This window comes from Pleurodeles waltl, chromosome 9 (genome assembly GCF_031143425.1).
Source record: "Pleurodeles waltl isolate 20211129_DDA chromosome 9, aPleWal1.hap1.20221129, whole genome shotgun sequence".
NCBI classification, from domain to species: Eukaryota; Metazoa; Chordata; class Amphibia; order Caudata; family Salamandridae; genus Pleurodeles; species Pleurodeles waltl.
Window position 1 is genome coordinate 65,294,933 of NC_090448.1, and position 20,841 is coordinate 65,315,773.

Sequence of the window (20,841 nt, forward strand, 5' to 3'; positions counted from 1 at the left end):
TAAGAGTATATGGTCTGGGAGTCTGTCATGCACGAACTCCACAGCACTATAATGGCTACACTGAAAACTGTGAAGTTTGATATCAAACTTCTCAGCACAATAAATGCACACTGATGCCAGTGTACATTTTATTGTAACATACACCCCAGAGGGCACCTTAGAGGTGCCCCCTGAAACCTTAACCGACTATCCGTGTAGGCTGACTGGTTTTAGCAGCCTGCCACACACCAGACATGTTGCTGGCCACATGGGGAGAGTGCCTTTGTCACTCTGTGGCTAGTAACAAAGCCTGTACTGGGTGGAGGTGCTTCTCACCTCCCCCTGCAGGAACTGTAACACCTGGCGGTAAGCCTCAAAGGCTCACCCCCTTTGTTACAGCACCCCAGGGCACTCCAGCTAGTGGAGTTGCCCGCCCCCTCCTTCCACGGCCCCACTTTTGGCGGCAAGGCCGGAGGAGATAATGAGAAAAACAAGGAGGAGTCACTGACCAGTCAGGACAGCCCCTAAGGCGTCCTGAGCTGAGGTGACTCTGACTTTTAGAAATCCTCCATCTTGCAGATAGAGATAGGAATGTGCCCCCCTCCCCTCAGGGAGGAGGCACAAAAAGGGTGTAGCCACCCTCAGGGCCAGTAGCCATTGGCTAATAACCACCCAGACCTAAACACACCCCTAAATTCAGTATTTAGGGGCTCCCCAGAACCTAGGAACTCAGATTCCTGCAACCTAAGAAGAAGAGGACTGCTGAACTGAAAAACCTACAGAGAAGACGGAGACACTAACTGCTTTGGCCCCAGCTCTACCGGCCTGTCTCCCCCCTTTCTAAAGACACTGCTCCAGCGACGCGTTCCCAGGGTCCAGCAACCTCTGAAGCCTCAGAGGACTACCCTGCATCTAGAAGGACCAATAACTCCTGAGGACAGCGGCTCTGTTCCACAAAGACTGCAAATTTGCAACAAAGATGCAACTTTGAAACAACACGTTTCCCGCCGGAAGCGTGAGACTTTGCACTCTGCACCCGACGCCCCCGACTCGACTTGTGGAGAACAAACACCACAGGGAGGACTCCCCGGCGACTACGAGACCATGAGTAGCCAGAGTTGACCCGCCTGAGCCCCCACAGCGATGCCTGCAGAGGGAATCCCGAGGCTCCCCCTGACCGCGACTGCCTGCTTCAAAGACCCGACGCTTGGTAAAGACTCTGCACCCGCAGCCCCCAGGACCTGAAGGATCCGACCTCCAGTGCAGGAGCGACCCCCAGATGGCCCTCTCCCTTGCCCAGGTGGTGGCTATCCCGAGGAGACCCCCCCTTGCCTGCATCGCTGAAGAGACCCCTTGGTCTCCCATTGATTTCTATTGCGAACCCGACGCTTGTTTGCACACTGCACCCGGCCGCCCCGTGCCGCTGAGTGTGTACTTTCTGTGCTGACTTGTGTCCCCCCCGGTGCCCTACAAAACCCCCCTGGTCTGCCCTCCGAAGACACGGGTACTTACCTGCTGGCAGACTGGAACCGGGGCACCCCCTTCTCCATTGAAGCCTATGCGTTTTGGGCACCACTTTGACCTCTGCACCTGACCGGCCCTGAGCTGCTGGTGTGGTAACTTTGGGGTTGCTCTGAACCCCCAACGGTGGGCTACCTTGGCCCAAACTTGAACCCCGTAGGTGGTTTACTTACCTGCAAAAACTAACAAACACTTACCTCCCCCAGGAACTGTTGAAAATTGCACTGTGTCTAGTTTTAAAATAGCTATATGTCATTTATGTGAAAACTGTATATGCTATTTTGCTAATTCAAAGCTCCTAAGTGAAATACCTTTCATTTGAAGTATTACTTGTAAATCTTGAACCTGTGGTTCTTAAAATAAACTAAGAAAATATATTTTTCTATACAAAAACCTATTGGCCTGGAATTGTCTCTGAGTGTGTGTTCCTCATTTATTGCCTGTGTGTGTACAACAAATGCTTAACACTACCCTCTGATAAGCCTACTGCTCGACCACACTACCACAAAATAGAGCATTAGAATTATCTCTTTTTGCCACTATCTTACCTCTAAGGGGAACCCTTGGACTCTGTGCATGCTATTTCTTACTTTGAAATAGTACATACAGAGCCAACTTCCTACATGTAATAAGTAGCTTACAATGTTTTTTGTGGACGCATGTAGTGGTTGAATTTGATTATTATGACAGTAATACACAAATCTTTTCCATTTATTTGCATAGCAATGTCTTGTAGTAGGTTTCCTAGCCTGTTTAATGACCTCCATACATTCTTGTGTAAGGTCTAGATGTCCAAATTCTAAGACTTCAGGAGCCAGATTGCTAGATTGAGCGATGCTGGATTCGGGTGTCTGATCTGTTGTTTGTGTTGAGTTAACAGATCTGGTCTGTTTGGTAGTTTGATATGAGGTACTACTGACAGATCTAGTAGTGTTGTGTACCATGGTTGGCGAGCCCAAGTTGGTGCTACTAGTATTAGTTTGAGTTTGTTTTGACTCAATTTGTTTACTAGATACGGAAGGAGTGGGAGAGGGGGAAAAGCTTAAGCAACTATCCCTGACCAACTCATCCATAACGCATTGCCCTTGGAGTGAGGGTGTGGGTACCTGGATGCGAAGTTTTGGCATTTTGCGTTTGCTTTTGTTGCGAATAGGTCTATTTGCGGTGTTCCCCAGTTTTGAAAGTAAGTTTGCAGTATCTGGGGATGAATTTCCCATTCGTGGATCTGTTGGTGATCTCGACTGAGATTGTCGGCCAACTGGTTCTGAATTCCTGGGATGTACTGTGCTATTAGGCGAATGTGATTGTGAATCGCCCAATGCCAAATCTTCTGTGCTAAGAGACACAGCTGTGATGAGTGTGTCCCTCCCTGTTTGTTTAGGTAATACGTTGCTGTCATGTTGTCTGTTTTGACAAGAATGTGTTTGTGGGCTATTAACGGTTGAAATGCTTTACATGCTAGAAACACTGCTAGTAGTTCTAGTTGATTTATATGAAGGTGTCTTTGTTGAGTGTCCCATTGTCCTTGGATGCTGTGCTGGTTGAGGTGTGCTCCCCACCCTACCATGGACGCATCGGTTGTGATCACGTTTTGAGGCACTGGGTCTTGGAAAGGCCGCCCTTGGTTTAAATTTATAGGATTCCACCATTGAAGCGAGGAGTGTGTTTGGCGGTCTATCAACACTAGATCTTGAAGTTGACCCTGTGCTTGTGTCCATTGTGTTGCTAGACACTGTTGTAAGGGCCGCATGTGTAATCTTGCGTTTGGGACAATGGCTATGCATGAAGACATCATGCCTAGAAGTTTCATCACAAACCTTACTTGATACTGTTGGTTTGGGTGCATGTTTAGTATTACGTTTTAGAATGCTTGTACCCTTTGTGGACTTGGAGTGGCAATCCCTTTTTCTGTGTTGATTGTTGCTCCTAAGTATTGTTGTATTTGACACGGTTGTAAGTGTGATTTTATGTAGTTTATTGAGAACCCTAGTTTGTGAAGGGTTTCTATGACGTATTTTGTGTGTTGAAGACACTGTTTCTGAGTGCTGGTTTTTATTAACCAGTCGTCTAGGTACGGGAATACGTGTATGTGCTGTCTTCTGATATGTGCAGCTACTACCGCAAGGCATTTTGTAAATACCATTCGGGATAACAACAGCACCAAGGGTAACACTTTGAATTGGTAATGTACTCCTTGGATTACAAACCTTAAGTATTTCCTGTGGGAAGGATGTATGGGTTTATGGAAGTAAGCATCCTTGAGGTCTAATGTTGACATGTAGTCTTGTTGTTTGAGCAAGGGAATCACGTCTTGAAGTGTCACCATGTGAAAGTGATCTGATTTGATGTAAAGATTTAGTGTTCTGAGATCTAAGATGGGTCTCAGTGTTTTGTCCTTTTTTGGGATTAGAAAATACAGGGAGTAAACACCTGTTCCTTTCTCAAGGTTGGGTACTAGTTCTATTGCTTCTTTTTGTAATAACACTTGGACTTCTAGTTGTAATAGATCCAGGTGCTGTTTGGACATGCTGTGTGCTTTTGGAGGCACATTTGGTGGTAATTGTAGGAATTCTATGCAATAACCATGTTGGATAATGGCTAGGACCCACGAGTCCATAGTTATGTCTTTCCAATTTTTGCAATAATCTGTGAGTCTCCCCCCCACTGGTGTTATGTGTTGGGAATTTGTGACATTGGAGTCACTGTTTAGTTTGTGGGGTTTTTGGGCTTTGGAATTTCCCCCTTGTTTTAGGGAACTGTCCACCCCTATATTGTCCCCAAAAGCCTCCTCTTTGGTATTGGCCCTGGTATGTGGGTCTGGCCTGTGAGGTTGAAGGTTCTGTGCTTTGGGTTCGAAACCCCCCTCTAAAGTGTGGCTTCCTAAAGGTGCCTCTGATCTGTGGGGAGTAGAGCGTGCCCATGGCTTTGGCCGTGTCCGTGTCTTTCTTTAGCTTTTCTATAGCTGTGTCCACCTCCGGCCCAAACAACTGTTGTCCATTAAAAGGCATATTAAGCACAGCCTGCTGGATCTCTGGTTTAAATCCGGAGGTGCATAGCCATGCGTGTCTCCGAATGGTGACCGCCATGTTTACTGTTCTGGCGGCTGTGTCCGCTGCGTCCATAGCCGATCTTATCTGGTTTTTGGAGATACTTTGGCCCTCCTCCACCACTTGTTGTGCACGCTTCTTAAACTCTTTGGGAAGATGTTCAATGAAATGTTGCATTTCGTCCCGATGAGCCCGGTCATATCTTGCCAATAAAGCCTGTGAATTGGCAATGCGCCATTGATTGGCTGCTTGTGCTGCAACCCTTTTCCCTGCTGCATCGAACTTTCGACTTTCTTTGTCGGGTGGTGGTGCATCCCCAGAAGTCTGTGAGTTTGCCCTTTTCCAGGCTTCCCCTACTACTACCGAGTCAGGTGTTAGTTGTTGTGTGATGTACACAGGGTCCGTAGGGGGAGGTTTGTACTTCTTCTCCACCCTAGGTGTGATGGCTCTGCCTTTGACTGGGTCTTGAAACACCTGTTTCGTGTGTTTTAACATGCCTGGTAACATAGGCAGACTCTGGTATGTGTTGATGACAGGGTATTGAATAAGAAGTCATCCTCTATAGGTTCAGAATGCAGTGCTACATTGTGAAAATTTGCTGCTCTGGACACCACCTGCATGTAAGCAGTACTGTCTTCTGGTGGTGATGGTCTTGCCGGGTAGCAATCCGGGCTATTGTCAGATACTGGTGCATCGTATAGATCCCATGCATCTGGGTCATCTTGGCTCATCCCTGTGTGCGTTGGTGATTGCATCATTGGGGGTGTTGCAATTGGGGACAGTTGCAGTGAGTGCTGTGGCGAAAAACGTGGTGGAGTTTTTTCTTTAGCCACTTTTGCTTTTGGCTGTTTTCCAGTTTCTTGGAAAAAGAGTTTCCGTTTCATTTTAATTGTAGGAAGAGTTCTTATTTTCCCTGTGTCCTTCTGAATATGGAGCCTTCTTTGTGTATAGTCTGGCTCTCCAATCTCTAGTTCTTGTCCAAATTTATGGCCTTGTAGTTGTGATGAAAGGCCTTGTTCTTTGGTATAGGAGCTCTGTTTCGGCTCCGAGGCTGGATGTTTCAGCACCAAAACCTTTTCAGCAGTCTTTTTCGGCTCCGAAGCCACCTTTTTCGGTTTCGGGGTGCCGATCTCTCGGTGCAGAGTTTGGTCGGAGCCAGTATCTCGGTTCCGAGTATACTCTGTGCCGGTATCTCGACCGGAGTCGGATGTCTTCGGCTGGTGTGAGCCCTTTTTCGGTGCCGATGCTTGGTCACCGTGTTTACGGGTTAAGCCATGGCCTGTCGGCGGTGGCGTCCCCTGGGCTTTCATGATTTTTGTGTGAGTTTTGTCCGGGGCACTTTTACTCACTGTTTGTTGCCTCGCCGGCTGCTCACTCTCGGCCTCGTCCGAGTCGGAATCAGGAGTGGAGAAAGTCTCCTCTTCTTCGACGTCGGGGTGTCCTGCCGGCGTCGACGCCATTTGAAGCCTTCGAGCTCTCCGGTCCCGTAGCGTCTTCTTCAACCGAAATGCCCGACAGGCCCCGCAGGTATCCTCTTTGTGTTCGGGGGACAAACACAAATTACAGACCAAATGCTGGTCTGTATAAGGATACTTAGCGTGGCATTCGGGGCAGAAGCGGAATGGGGTCCGTTCCATGAGCCTTGAAGACGCACGCGGTCGGGCCGACCAGGCCCTGCCGGGGAATGGAAGCCCCGAAGGGCTACTGGAGTTCTTCTTTTCTTCAGTGTCGATGTGCTATTACTAACCCGATACCGAGCGCAAACAATACCGTTGAATTTTCCGATATTGCGCAATGGAGCCGAAAGCTTCGAAGAAAAACAACTTGTAACACTCTGAGCCCCAACACTAGATGGCAGGATAATGCACAGCATGTGTATCTGCAGCTACACATGCCATCGAACATATATATATATATATATATATATATATATATATATATATATATATATATATACACATATATACACACACACACACACACACATGTATGCAATCAAGCACCATAACATCATAACACAGAGCCCATGAACAATAAAACAAAGTAAAAGATAATGTGCATCTCAATGAAAAAGGTGGCGCAAGACTGCCTGCCTGACAGTCGCATCCACTTTCCATGCGGAATCTAAACAGTAATGCTTGGTGAAAGTATGAGCATTCAACTATGTTCCTGCCCTGCAGACATCTGAGCGCGAGAGTCCAGCAAATAAGGGTGTGGATGTAGCCATCTTCCTAGTCAAGTGTGGAGTCATTTTCACAGACAGTGTTCTTCCTCCCTTGTTGACGCAAAAAGCAATAGCTGCTGATACCCAGTGCACTATGCTGCTTCTTGATAGTGCATACCCCTTTCTGGGGGTGCGAAAGAGATGAAAAGCTAATCAGATTTTCTGAAAGGTTTTGTCCTGTGAATGTAGAATTTTAAGCAGTATTTGACATCTAGAGAGTGAACAGCCTTCTCCGCTGTCGAAGATGGGTTCTTAAAAGTACGCGGTCAAAATGATGGGATCATTCAAATGAAAAAAAGGTGGGAACCTTAGGAATGAATTTTAGATTTGTTCTTCACAGAACTTTATCGTCCTTGAATTGTAGAAAAGTCTAAGAGATTGTAAAAGCCTGAACCTCGCTAACCCTCCTGGTCGACATGAGGGCTGATGGAAGGGCCGTCTTCCATGAAACATACTTTATGCCTGCCTTATGAATAGGTTTGAAAGGTGGCTTCATAAGCTGGGAAAGAACCATATTCAACTGCCAGGATGTAGCCGGTGATTTGGTCAGTGGGAAAAACCTGGACAGTCCTTTTATGAATTCTTTTACCAGTCTAGTACACCATAGAGAGATTTCCCATGTCTTTCTGCGAAATCTGGAATTTGCTGCTAAATACACTTTGATGGAAGAGTGTGCCAAGCTTGGCCTTGGCAAGTGAAGATATGGCAGTAGTTGCTCTGGAAAAGAGTGAAAAGGATGGTACACCAACAACAGTATCTTCCACTTTGCCATATTTATCTGTTGGAAAAGCTCTTGCCTGTTCCAATACAGATTTGCATTCCGTTGGTATAGCTAGAGATCAGATCTCATGTTCATGAGGTGCCATGTTGACAAATTGAGAGACTGTATCTGTGGATGCACTATCTGGCTGATGTTCATGGAGATTAGATTGTTCCTCGGCTGGAAGTGAATGGGTGGGCACACTAACAGAGAAGTTCTGAGTACCAATGCTGTCTCGGCCATGCCGAGGCTATTAGAATGAGATGACATGGCTCTTTCTTCATCTTCCACAACACCCTAGAAATGAGAAGGCAGGGTGGAAACGCATAGTCAACAATTCATGTCCACTGAATCTGGAGAGCATTTCCCAAAGACCCTCTTTGTGGGAATATGCTTTCAAACCTTTCGCACTTTTTGTTGGCTAGAGTCACAAAGAGGTTGAGTTTTGGAGTACCCCTTTTCTTGCAGACCTGAGAAAGTTGTCTGTGATCCCATTCCCATTTGTGGCATTGCCTGGCTGCCCTGCTGAGAGAATCCGCCCATACATTGTGTATGCCTGGGAGATGTTCTACTTTTAGTGATATGTTGTGTTTAAGTAACCACTCCCAAATTTGCGGGGCCTGAGAGGAAAGGTTCTTTGACCTTATGCCCCCTTGCTTGGCAAGGTAAAACATAGTAGTGGTGTTGCCCATTCTGACAAGGACAGAGGACCTGCAAATTCTGTGTAGAGACGACTGGAACCCTAGGAAAACAGCCTTTAGTTCTAGCATATTGACTTACATCTGTGCTTCCTGGACAGACCATTTTCTGAAGATAACTAGCTCTTGTAGATGTGCTCCCCAACCGTCCAAGGAAGAATCTGTTGTCATTACGAAACTTGACTGTGTGCTTCGACGAAGAGACCTGGAAATATGTTGCTTTCCTTTCCCCACCATGAAAGAACTTTCCTCATCACAAGGGTGATGCTGATTATATCCACCGAACAAGCCATGAATTTGAAACCACTGATCATCCAGCTGCTCTTGTAGCGGTCTCATCTGTAGATGACAGTTTGGAATTATTGAGATACACGAGGACAGAATCCCCAACATTGATTAGTACATCCTCACTGAAGTGGGCCTTTTATTTATTTATTTAAGTAGCAGTCAGCATTATTTTTTGTAGTCTCTCTGTGGTTGGATAAAGTGTGACAACCGTAGTTGTCTAGAGTGGCCCCCAGAAATATCAATGACTGCTTTGGAATGAGAGATTACTTTTCTGTATTTAATTGTAGCCCCAGAGACTTGAGGAGCTGCAGACAAGCCAAGGTAGAGTCATTACGGAATGTGGATCCTTTGACTAACCAGTTGTCAAAAGTAGGGGAACACTTGGTGATCATGTCTTCTCAAGGATGCAGCTACTGGCGCCATACACTTTGTAAAGACCATGGGAGCCGATCATAGCCTAAAAGGGAGAATCTTAGGGAGAACCTTGAATTGATAGTGCCACCCGCCACTTCGAACCTTAAGAACCGACGATGGTTTATGTGCTTGGGAATGTGGAAATATGCATCTAAGAAATCGAGAGACCTCATGAAATCTCATCTGCTGACCATCAGCAGAATCTCCTGCAAAAAGAGCATGCCGAAAGGTTGCTTCTTTATGTATTTGTTTAGCTGTCTGAGATCCATGACCTGTCTCCATTTCCCGGACTTTTTCTTTATCAGGAAGAAGTTTGAAAACAGGCTTTTGCCACATTGTGGAAAGGAACTTCTTCTATAGCTCCCTTCTATAGAAGGACTGAAATTTCCTGCTTTAGGAGAGTGAGGTGTTGATGTGCTCTCTTGCATGGCAGATGACATGGTGGCTTTTGTAGAAATTCTAGGGTGTGACCCTGATGTACGATGTCTGGAGCACATCTGTGCCGCCTGTAATACCACTGAATCTGGCCAAGGATGCCCTATCAGGCATGCAGGTGAGGAAGCTGGGGCCTTATGTTTTTTGTCCATGTGCGGAACCATAGAAGTGACAGACGCTGGAGTTTATCACCTCCAGGCCTTCCTTCCATATATAATTGACAACTGGGATAGATCAAACAGATTTTCTTGCCGAACCTTTAAAGTCATACAGGAAACATTCTGTCTGAACGAGAGAGGCAGATCAAATCTCTTGGAAGCATGTTTCATTATTACACGAAATTCTGCAATATCTTCAGGAGGAGAACGAGCTGGAGAAGGTGTAGGTGACGGAGAAGATGGAGCTATGTAGTCATCCAATTCCTGACCCAGTGTACCTGGGTCTTGGAGTAGTTCTCCTTCCTCAGGCTGATCATCTTGATCGATTTCTATATAATCATCCCTGATGGTGATGGTGGGAGGTACAACTGTATATTCCTGTGTCCTGTCTGGTATAGTGAGGGGAGTGAGGGGAACTGACGCATGTAAATTGGGAAAGCGCTTATAATATTCATTTAGCATGTGCCTCAAGTCAGTGACTAGAGTGATGGCCACTGTTATGGCATCTCTTCCTGCAGTTTGCTGTTCTTCTTCGGGCTCATCGTAGAGATCATGCTCTTGAAGAGCTGTACTGATGAGATATGGGCTGCTAGTGAGTTGAGAATGAATAGTCTCTTGAGTAACTGGAAGTGTCCTTGTCAGGATCATCATGTTTGTCCGATTCCTGGCATTTTACCCGCAGTTGTGAAGGGCTGTATGCTGTTCCAAAAATCCCTTCATCTGCTGATTCCTCAGTGCCAAGAAGGTGGACCGGAGGCAGTAGGGATACTCTGCTGGGTGACGTCAAATCTGGGATAAGCTGAGCGAAAAATGCAGCCTTTTTGAGTCTTGTTGACTGACTTGTTGACAAGGTTGCCAAAGAAGAAATCTTCTTAGTAATAGTCATGGTCACAGACACTGGTCTTGTTGATGGTGAACTGAAAACTGCCATCAACGGAGTTGTCGTTGAAGGGATGGCGGTCGTCGACGAGGTGGTGGTAGTTGTCGATGCCCTTGTCGAAGAAGCCGTTTTGAGGAGAGTGACTAGGACCCTCTTCCTCGTCTGAACCAGACTGAGCTCTGGTCTTTTTCTTCAGGAGCCAATGAGGCAATCTGGCTTCACTGTCCTTAAGCGTTTTTGCGGAACAAGTACTGCAGTGCTTACAATCCTTGGGTACATGTTTAGGATGTAAACAATATAGGCACTCCTTGTGAAGATCTTCAGAAAATAGTTGTGCTTTTCCACAGGACCTGTATGTCCTGAAAAGCCTTTTCTTAGACACTTCTGACATTTTAAAGGTGAAACACAGTACCTTAGAGATGAATCCAAATAATTCCTTGAGAGAAAAAAAAGAGGTCAAGCGTTCACTAACAGCTGAGCAGAGCTCAGGGAGACTCCCTCACACATGATGGGCAGTTCGGTTAGAAATCTGAGGTATGGTGGCTCTGCAGGGGAGAAGTGGTCATGGGTCTAGCCTCTGAATGGCTGAAGTTTGGGTCTGTTAAATCAAAGTAAACTGGTTAACAATGTCACTTGCTTTTTCTATGGTCTTTCAATGTACCTTTTAGTACTGCTTATTTTACATACAGCAGAACTCCCACCATGACGAAGGGGAAGATTCAAGCATGTGAATATATGAAAGAGTCATTACTAAAGAACTTCAGGTTGTTGTCTTATCCTATCAACAACTGGATTCCTCAATACTCTGTGTTGTATTGTATGAAGAACATATCTATGATACAGTCCTCCGGGACAACACAGTCAACTGTAGACTATTCAAATGTTTATGACTATCAATCAAGACCCTTCGATGCAGTATTACATTTTTGGGGAGTTACACGTTTATTTTTAGGATTTTGGTTTATAAAAGGATTTTAAGTCCATGTTATCATTTTGGGGCGTTTCATTTTTTCATAAATACGTTTACATTAGGTTTTAAGCTGCAGGTTATTTTTGGGGTTCATGTGGTTAGGGTTTTATTTTAACCATTATTGTAAAGTAATTTAGAAGGATCTATTCTTTTAGATGGGGGGTCCTTTATTTGTTTGTGGGTTCTACTAGGGGCTTGAACTTGTTTCCTTGTTGGGGGCTAGTACTGTAAATGCTGGGTTCATATTTTTAATAGAAGGGATCAATTTTTATAGTTAGTTTTTACACTTAATTTTTCAGTTCTGTTTAATTCTGGGTGGGTAGAATTTAAAACAAGCATTTACAATGCAATAGGTCTCAGATGTAATTGAGTTGGAGCTATGGGCATTGTAAATTTATAACTGGACTTCTTATGCCACATTAATCGGTCAACCTTGCTACATATTTTTGTCCTTTCTGTCACATAATTCCAGTGGCCCTCGTTTAACTAAAGGACTAGTAGGCCTACTGGAATATGCTTTCAAACAAGGCCCTTAAAACACAAACTATTCCCAAGTGTAAAACAAAAGTTCCAGCCATAAAAGAGCTTACAAACGCGCTGAATGGTGGGATGGGTTATTATTTTGGGGTCCCCCACTAACCTAGTTTGGAGACCGAGAGATGATCTAGAAAGAAAGAGGCCATTGTGGTGAACACGTTTTGAAGGTGGTCTCATTGTCCTAGTACCGCCATAGGCTGAGTTATGAGCAAACATAATTAGTAAAAGAATGTCCTGCTAAGCATTATCGGACATGTTTCTGAAATCCGCGAATACTGCAGTATCTTCACTGTAATGCTGAGAACAGCCCCCCGAGGACACCATAATAAAAATAGCATTTCTAAGAAACATGGTCATGTAACCATATAGTTACCCCCTAGATGGCATAACCACATGAAAAGAGAATGGCAGAAAATAAGTGGTGCAACCACATAGTTATCCCCTAGAGGACGCAGTGCATTACACATTTTCAAGGCTAGCAGGCCTACTATAATGCTATTACAAACATGGCCCTTAAAAGACAAACTACTCAGCTGTAAAGCAAAAGCTCCAGCCATGAGAGAGCTTAAACAGACACTGAATGGTAAGAAGGGGTATTATTTTGGGGTCCCCACTAACCTAGTGTGGGGACCCAAAGATGATGTAGATAGAAAGTGTGTCGTGCTAAAGGTTTAGGTGATGGTCCCATTGTCATGGGTCCCTCCACAGGCTGAGTTATGGGCAAAACATTTTGATAAAAGAATGCCCTGCAAAGCATTATGAGGCGAGTTTCTGAGTGCTGCAAGTATTGTAGTACGTGGTCTGTAATGCTCAGAACAGCCCCTAGAGGACATCACAGTAAAAATAGTATTTATAAGAAACAGTCATGTAACCATTTAATTGGCCCCTAGAGGGCATAACCACATGAAAACAGAATGACAGAAAATAATGCAGTACAAGCATATATTTTGCCCCTAGAGGGCATAGTGCATTACACATTCCCAGCGCTGGCAGGTCTACTGCAACGATATTACAAACAAGGCCCTTAACAAACTACTCTCAGCTGTAAACCAAAAGTTCCAGCCATGAGAGAGCTTAAACAGACACTAAATGGTGAGAGGGTTACTATTTTAGGGTCCCCACTAACTTAGTGTGGGCACCCAGAGATGATGTAGACACAAAGAGTGTGCCGTGCAGAACGTTTTGGTGGTTCCATTGTCCTAAGACCACTACAGCCTGAGCTATGGGTAAAAATGTTTTGTAAAAGAATGCTTGCAAAGTATTATGGGGCGAGTTTCCCAAGGGCAGTGAATATTGTAGTATCAGCTCTCCTGCTGTGTCAGGAGAGCCCTTTTGAGGATTTCTGTGTTTTTTACATAAAGTATTTATCAATTACAAGTGTTTTTGTGAAAGCTATGGAGCATGAAGGGGAGAGACAAAAGAAATGACTCTAATTAGGTAACTGTGAACAATGTGACCAGCGCTTCAATACCACCGATGGAGTTGTGCTGCTGGTCTGTGCTGTTCATGCTGTGAGCGCCATCGAGCATGAAGGGGCGAGACAAAGAAAAACATAGTTTGCCCACACTGAAGTATATCAGCAATTGTGCAATAATCCATGTAACAGGGTCAGTCCGCAAAACCGCCCCAAGGCGGGACAAATGTAAAGCATTTACCAATGACATCAAGGGATTTTTGAAAGGCAAGCCCACGAACGAATGAAAGTGACGGGCGTGAGGTGGGCGAGGTTCAAAGCTCACAGATTTCTTATTATAGATCGAAAAGCTCTTGCACACTCGACCTGAAAATGTAACATTTGTAAAAAAAAAAAAAAAAGATGTGGGTGGATTGCGTTCATATTGTCCTTTTTTATTTTTAGGGTTCATCTATTTAGGGGTGTAGGTGATATGTTTTAAGTAATTACCTATGACATTCTGTGGTTTTTGAGGTGTTTTTAGTCACATTGGGGTTTTAGCATACCTTATTTATTGAGGTTTCTGTGTTTGCACTTAGAATAGTAAATGAATCCCCTTGGATTTTTGTTTGTGGGATTGCAGTTATAATGATACAACAGACCCCCAAAAGGTATGCAAGTCAAACATCCAACTTTCATGGGACTGGAATTGGATGGAGAAGGTGTTGGTTGTTTCGGTTTTTATTTTTTGTTTTTATTTTTTACTTTTCTTTGCTACTTGCTAATTGTTCGTTTTAGATCTGTAAAGGGGGCTGGTGTCTTTTATATAGCTTTTAATTATTAAGTAATGTTTTCTTATTTAACTGTTTGCATTTCATTGATTAGGTAATGATTTCATATATTTTGGGATACAGAATTTTATAGAGGTTACGTGTAAATTGATAAATATTAAATAATTATATTTTAAGTGTAATACTAATATATAATTCTTCATTAGAGGTACTCAAATATATTTTTGTGCTTGTCATTCTTTAGTTTTTGAAGTCTGTTTCAGAAAGGGTTTACATTCATATGGACCAAGACTACAAATCCCAGTATCCATTACTATTTTCATTTTCAATATTTTGGTTATGTCCCACATCTTCTCTGGAATACAATATTTTGTTTTCAGCATTTTTTGCCATGATATTATTATTTAAACAATATTTCTAGGTCAATACTATGGCTGGTTACACTTTACACATTAAGGGGGTCATTCTGACCCCGGCGGTCTAAGACCGCCGGGGCCAGGGTCGGCGGGAGCACCGCCGACAGGCCGGCGGTGCCCCGCAGGGCATTCTGACCGCGGCGGTAAAGCCGCGGTCGGACCGGCAACACTGGCGGTCTCCCGCCAGTGTACCGCAGCCCTTTGGAATCCTCCAAGGCGGCGCAGCTAGCTGCGCCTCCGAGGGGATTCCGACCCCCCCCCTACCGCCATCCAGTTCCCGGCGGTCCGCCCGCCGGGAACCGGATGGCGGTAGGGGGGGTCGCGGGGCCCCTGGGGGCCCCTACAAGTATTTCACTGTCTGCTTGGCAGACAGTGAAATACGCGACGGGTGCAACAGCACCCGTCGCACCTTCCCACTCCGACGGCTCGATTACGAGCCGGCATCCTCGTGGGAATGGAGTTTTTCCCTGGGCTGGCGGGCGGTCTTTTGGCGACCGCCCGCCAGCCCAGGGAAAAACTTAGAATACCCTCTGCGGTCTTTCGACCGCGGAGCGGTATTTCGGAGGGGGGAACTCTGGCGGGCTGACCCCCTAAATATCCATATTTTTGTATGCAATATTTTTGCGATTTTTTTTTTTACAACATTATGATCAATATTGAAACATACAAGAATCAGTGGGTCCTCAACAATTCCTATTGTTTCTCCTTGATTGCGCTTTCACTTTGTTATCTAGTCTATGAGGTTGCCTAGGAGTTTTTAGAAGAGCCCTCCAGCGTCCTTACTGTTTCTTGCGGTGTATCAAATTTAATAGTTCAAAACAGAAATATTCTTGTCTATCTGTGGCAGTGGCCAGAGTGCACTTTATCACAAAGGCAAGTAGCCACACAGGAGATGAAAAGGATATTTTTCCCCAAATGCCTTGTCATCTCCATTTCTTCTGAGGATTGATCTAGGAGCAAAAAATGTATCTTGTCGCCCTCCTTTTCTTGTCTCTTAGAAGTATACACAATCTTGGTAACTCCTTCCACTTTTCAGTGCATAGTCCCCTTCGGCCCTTTTATAACTTATTTTCAAGATGGAAGATGTTTTTGTCAAGTCTCAGCTTGACAAAAAAGAAGACAAGTCTCCAGTTTTTCAGTAGTCCTCCGAAGTCCTAATTCATGCGATGGGGACCATCTTAGTAAATTGTCACTATACAGCAGTTTCCTGTTGAACTGAGTCCCTTCACATCATTAGCGGGATCCTTCATGTAAGATACTTGGACAGGACTCCAGCTTGCTGCTTCACATCACAATTTCTTCAAAGGTGCCAGCCACTTCAATCTCCTGGTGCTCAAGTGTGCTGTTTGAACTCTTCCAGCTTCATAACCTTTGATGTGCATCAGGTGGAAATAAGTTGCACTTCAGAGTGCTCTCTAAGCTTTATCTTGGACTATGAATTTACCCTGAAGTGTAGGGAGAAGAGCATGCATCTTGGATCCAATGTCATTCCAAGCTCTGTCTTCAACACTAAAACTTTTCACATATCATTGTGAGGACCACTGGAGTTACGATGCAAACACTCAAAATGACTAAAGGTCTCCTTACATCAGGCATTCTACAAGATCCTCCTGGTATAGCACAAACCAGCAGCTCACAGCAACAACTAGACAGACAATTGGTCAATCAATATAACTGTTCTGTGCTCAGGACCATTTATAAATCAGTGACATCAATCAAAGACAAAAAACAAGAAGGTGAGAAAAACAAGCAGAGGAATAAAGTAGAAGATCCCACATTTAAAGCACCAGAGCATCACTGGAAAAGTTGGCTGGAAGACTAACCCTATTGGGCATGGCCTAAACACGGGGCAAAAAAGCTAAAAAATAAAAATAAAAAAAAAATCCTAAAGTAAAGAAAACGTTTGAATTTTTACTGAATTGAAGCTATCACTTTCATGTTTCTAAGATTTGTCAGCGTCTTGAAAGGATCAATTAAATATTTAAGGCCTTGTTTTGCATAATATTTAAAATAAGATCAGCATAAGCAGTCAAAGTCATAATCTTTCAGCTAATCTTTCTTCAAAACTTACTACAAACATTTGAAATCTTAAAATTACAGGTGCCAATTACAAATAAGTGGGAGCATTACATGTTTTATAGCAGACATATGTGTGTCCAGTGGTGTGCATACAGTATAGGAGAAGTGACAGAAGAAATGTACAAGAGCCAAACAAATCCCAATCTTTTTTTTCTTCTTACCTTAATGCATCAATCAACTCATACAACTTCTGCACTTCGACACGCAAGTCGTTGGCATGATCCAGATTGTAGGTTGTCTCCCCTGCACTGAGGAATGTTGAAACAGTATAAACATTTGCAACGTGGGATGTTTTAGTGCCTCAGATAAAAACAGTACTAAGCACGTATATAACAGGAAGACATTAATACGTTTCAGCACAACAAGAACTAATTAGTGAAGCCAGAGCTTCCAGGTGGGGTGGGAGTAGAAAGAAATATGTGAAGGTTCATGTGTGCAAACAGAAATTTAATTCTCAAGTCAACTCCAACTTTCCAAAACGGCTTGTGCAGGACTCCCAATGAGCACTAGGAGAAGTTGTATGAGAAAAAGGAGACGGTGCAAGCAACCTCGATGGCTTTTCTGAGTTTATGATCTGATTTTGAAGAAAGAATGGAAAACATTCTGTGTACAATGTTAAAGTAGATATACTGGGAGGGAACCCCACATCATAGCACATAGGGAACCAAAGTGTTGCCTACTGAAAGAATAGGGTGAACATTCATTTAGATCTCATCAAATGTTCTGGACTGAAAAACTAAACTCAACAGCTCAAGCTCTTCAGACTGTCCCCAGCAAGCAATACATTGTTTGGCTTAAAAGACTTATCATCAACTTAAGACTGAACACAAAATGGATGTAAGAGTGAAAATTGTGCATCATCTCAAATAATCACATTGCAATAATTTGCTCTGAGTTATCAGAAAACAGAGTTATTTTAGAGATCTCGAGAACACTAGACTACTTTTGGAACATCTGCTTTTTGAGGACAAACCCAGATAATTAGTAACAAAAGGTTGAAAAAGGCATACATTTATGCAAAAGATACAGCTTTAAGTTATGTAGCAGAGCTCTAGGCAAAGCACGGTATACCTATATAAACTAAGGCTGTTAGCAGCAAGTTATTTTCAAAGATAATATCGCAACTCAGAAGGCCTCTATAACCGTTCCATGATCCCCATCTTTGGAGATGTTATAGCATGCCTCCCCTCATACGGGAGAATGGTAATTTTCCTTCTACAGATAAACTTTATTGGACTACGAGGGCATGAAAGTCAAGTCAAACCAGAACTTGAGCTCCAAGCAGTTTCTGATGGTTCACATCAGTGCTGAAAAGTTCCAATGTTACTGTGCTGCTCTCTTTTGGTAGCGAGAGCGAGTAAAAAACAAAGAGGCAGGTACCCTCTAACCCTTTTGACCAGGGTAGTAAATAAAAGTGAAATAATGGTCAAAGCAAGGGGGAAGTACACCTAGACTTCCACGGTAATCTAGTAACTAAATAATTCTAAGTGTAACAATCTATGTAACATCAATAGTGATTTATTGCATTATGCATCTTCTTAACATGTTATTGCAAACACAAGGTTATACTTGTCTAGATAGGTGCTCCTAATTAAAACCAGTGAAAGTGAATATTGTGCAGAGAAGTGAAGGTGATATATACAATATGTACAGAAGGTGGATTAAGAACAATATGGACTTCTAGCAGCTCCGTCAATCCGGGAAGCCCTGAAGTCACATAACATTTCTTTACAGTTTTATATTCCACATTCAATGATATGTCGACGTTTCGACCCAATTGTAGAAATAAATCAATGGTGGGTCATCATCGGGACTGGGAATGAACTCTGGAACATCTGCTACCTATTGAACTGAGCTACTTTTAAACTATGGAGCTAGTCAATAAAGAACCAAGAATTCAGTCCTACATAGAGCTTCCTGTTCCTAATGAAGTCAGTCATGCTGTGGGTATTTTGTCTAAGACAACCAGTCTACACTGGGAAGTGGCCTCGAGAGTACGCTGATTGAGGTCAGAGTAGTGTGACTGCCTACTAGAGTTAGGTACAAATGCACAGAAATCATGTGTGCAAGTGTTTCAGACCTCGTCTCGTAATAGCTTTTGTAGCTTTTTGGTTCCAACTACCATATAAGCAAGGCTTAGGTTAGTATGTCGAATAAACATGTGCAGCAATTTGCTGTATTAATGGTAGGACTCGTCCCTTTCACTAATAGCCACACAACTTGTCTTGAGCAGGTAAAGCTGGGTGCAAATCTCCCTTAAAAGTTACCAACTAGGGCACTAATGGTTAAGCTCAACTAAATTCTCTTATTTGTTCTGCGTAAAGTAATAGATGAGTGGGGGGAAGGTGGCACTGTTTTGGGACAGAATGATTACTTCAACCATCAAAATACCTCCACTGTCCCCTGGGCACACAAGCTTTCCTACTCACTCGGAGTCCTCCTGTATCCCAGTATGAGACACTTGCTCCAGTGGAAAACAGCCCATTAAATAGAAGAAATCCCCTTCGATAGCCCCCGTCCCGGAAAACATTATTTCGTAGCTGCACAATCAGCGCCTAGAAGGATTGAGGTTAATCCTATATTTCCCAACTAGTCTTAATGGTTTTCAACCCAAAGGTCACCTCTTTATCCACAGCCTGACAAGTGCCTTAGTAATACTAAATCCATTTTTAATGGCTACTGTGCACTCAAGCATGTGGCTTTGACAGTAATTCAGGAAAGAAATGTGAGCAGAGTTATAACATTGCAAAAGAGGAAGGCAATTGGCTTAGCTGACTTTGGAAAATGGAACTCATACTAGCATACATCTCAGCAGACTGGCACTGTCTTTAGTTGGCCTAAGAAAAAGCACTTGACTCTAGGTACGTTAAAGGCCCCATTGTCCCATATCCTGTGAATGAGGCAGACTGACAAGAGGGAGAGGGCACAACAGGTAGAGCAAGAGAGAGATGGGGAGAAAGGAAAAGGGAGAGGGAGATATTCCAGGACATTAATTATCAGTGTTTTAGTGGAGGAGGGTAAGAAGTTTACATAGTCTAAATATGATGTTAAGCAAGGTTTGCGGTACTACAGAATCCTTCTATACATAAACGTAAGTGCGGTGTTACTTCTGGCAGCCTCGTATTATATTGTAATTCCATTTATTAGTGCTTTATACACTTGACGCAGATTTGAATTGCAAAGTCAGACAGGTAGCACACTAGACAGTGTGCAACTATTGATTTGGAAAAGTGTTGACTTGCAATGTGGCTTATATGAGAAGCCTTTTGCTGTTGTATGTGACTGACCAGAGTGGCGCTTCTATTCTCACGTAGTTCACAGTAGATAAGCATCCAACAGAAAGAGACGGGTGAGGTATAGACCACACCATCTTTACATTAATTTAAAGCAGAACGAGTGTAGCCTGTGTGAGAAGTGTACTTTGTCATGTTCAATGACTAGCGGAATGTACACCTTGTCACAATCATGTGGCTGCACTTACGCTTGGAGTGGAATAAAGTAGTATGAAAGATAGCTTTGCATGTGGGCTTGCCTACCCTATTACACAAAGGAAAGTTATGGCTACTTGTTGAGTTTGAGCGTGGGAGGAGCAACTCATACGAATGCTTTAGTTCACAGGAAGCCACTGAAAATTCTCTTTGGAGTCAACTGAGAAATGGCATGGGCCAAACTGAAGGCATGTAGGCAGCCACAAAAATCAGAACAGTCCACTCAGTAGTGACAGAGAAGAAACTACGGGGCATGCACAGGAGACAGGCAGTTCTTGATAGGTTTTCTGTATAATTCATTCAGGGACAATGATGAAATAATCTAAAGGTATGCACAGGCGAAATGTAAGAAATGGTTACTTACTTATAGTCCTGGTTCTCAACCATAGGGATCGTCTTCGAAATACGCATCAGCGCAAATTCCCTCTATGTGCAGGATTCCAGAACACTTGATGCTATTATGCACATTTCTATATATAAACAGAATCTCCAAAATTTCCTTATGTTGCAAAGCACTCTCCAACCGTCTAACACAGGCAAGGTTTTCCAATTTTTAGACTGCATATAGTATCAACACCGCACCGAGGCACCCGGAACACAAACTAATGCCTACAAGTCTAAGTAATGAAGAGGAAAACTGAAACTTGACAGCCACATTATAAGAGTAAAAAAAATATCTTGTCCCTTCAAGGCTCCAGGGACTTCAACTACCCATGGTGTCTTGTACTGGCAGTTGCCACACAGTATTTTTTTAAGCGTGCAG

The 20,841-nt window shown here is 43.7% G+C and overlaps 1 protein-coding gene across 2 annotated transcripts in view; it reads right to left on the reverse strand.

The window, feature by feature from the left end:
- RBSN (rabenosyn, RAB effector) overlaps positions 1-20,841 on the reverse strand; it is a 307,004-nt gene that overhangs the window by 97,758 nt on the left and 188,405 nt on the right. For both annotated transcript variants that reach the window (XM_069206303.1, XM_069206304.1), the window contains one exon: positions 16,752-16,838. In XM_069206303.1, the coding sequence (XP_069062404.1) occupies positions 16,752-16,838 (87 nt within the window). The remainder of the gene's footprint in view (positions 1-16,751; positions 16,839-20,841) is intronic.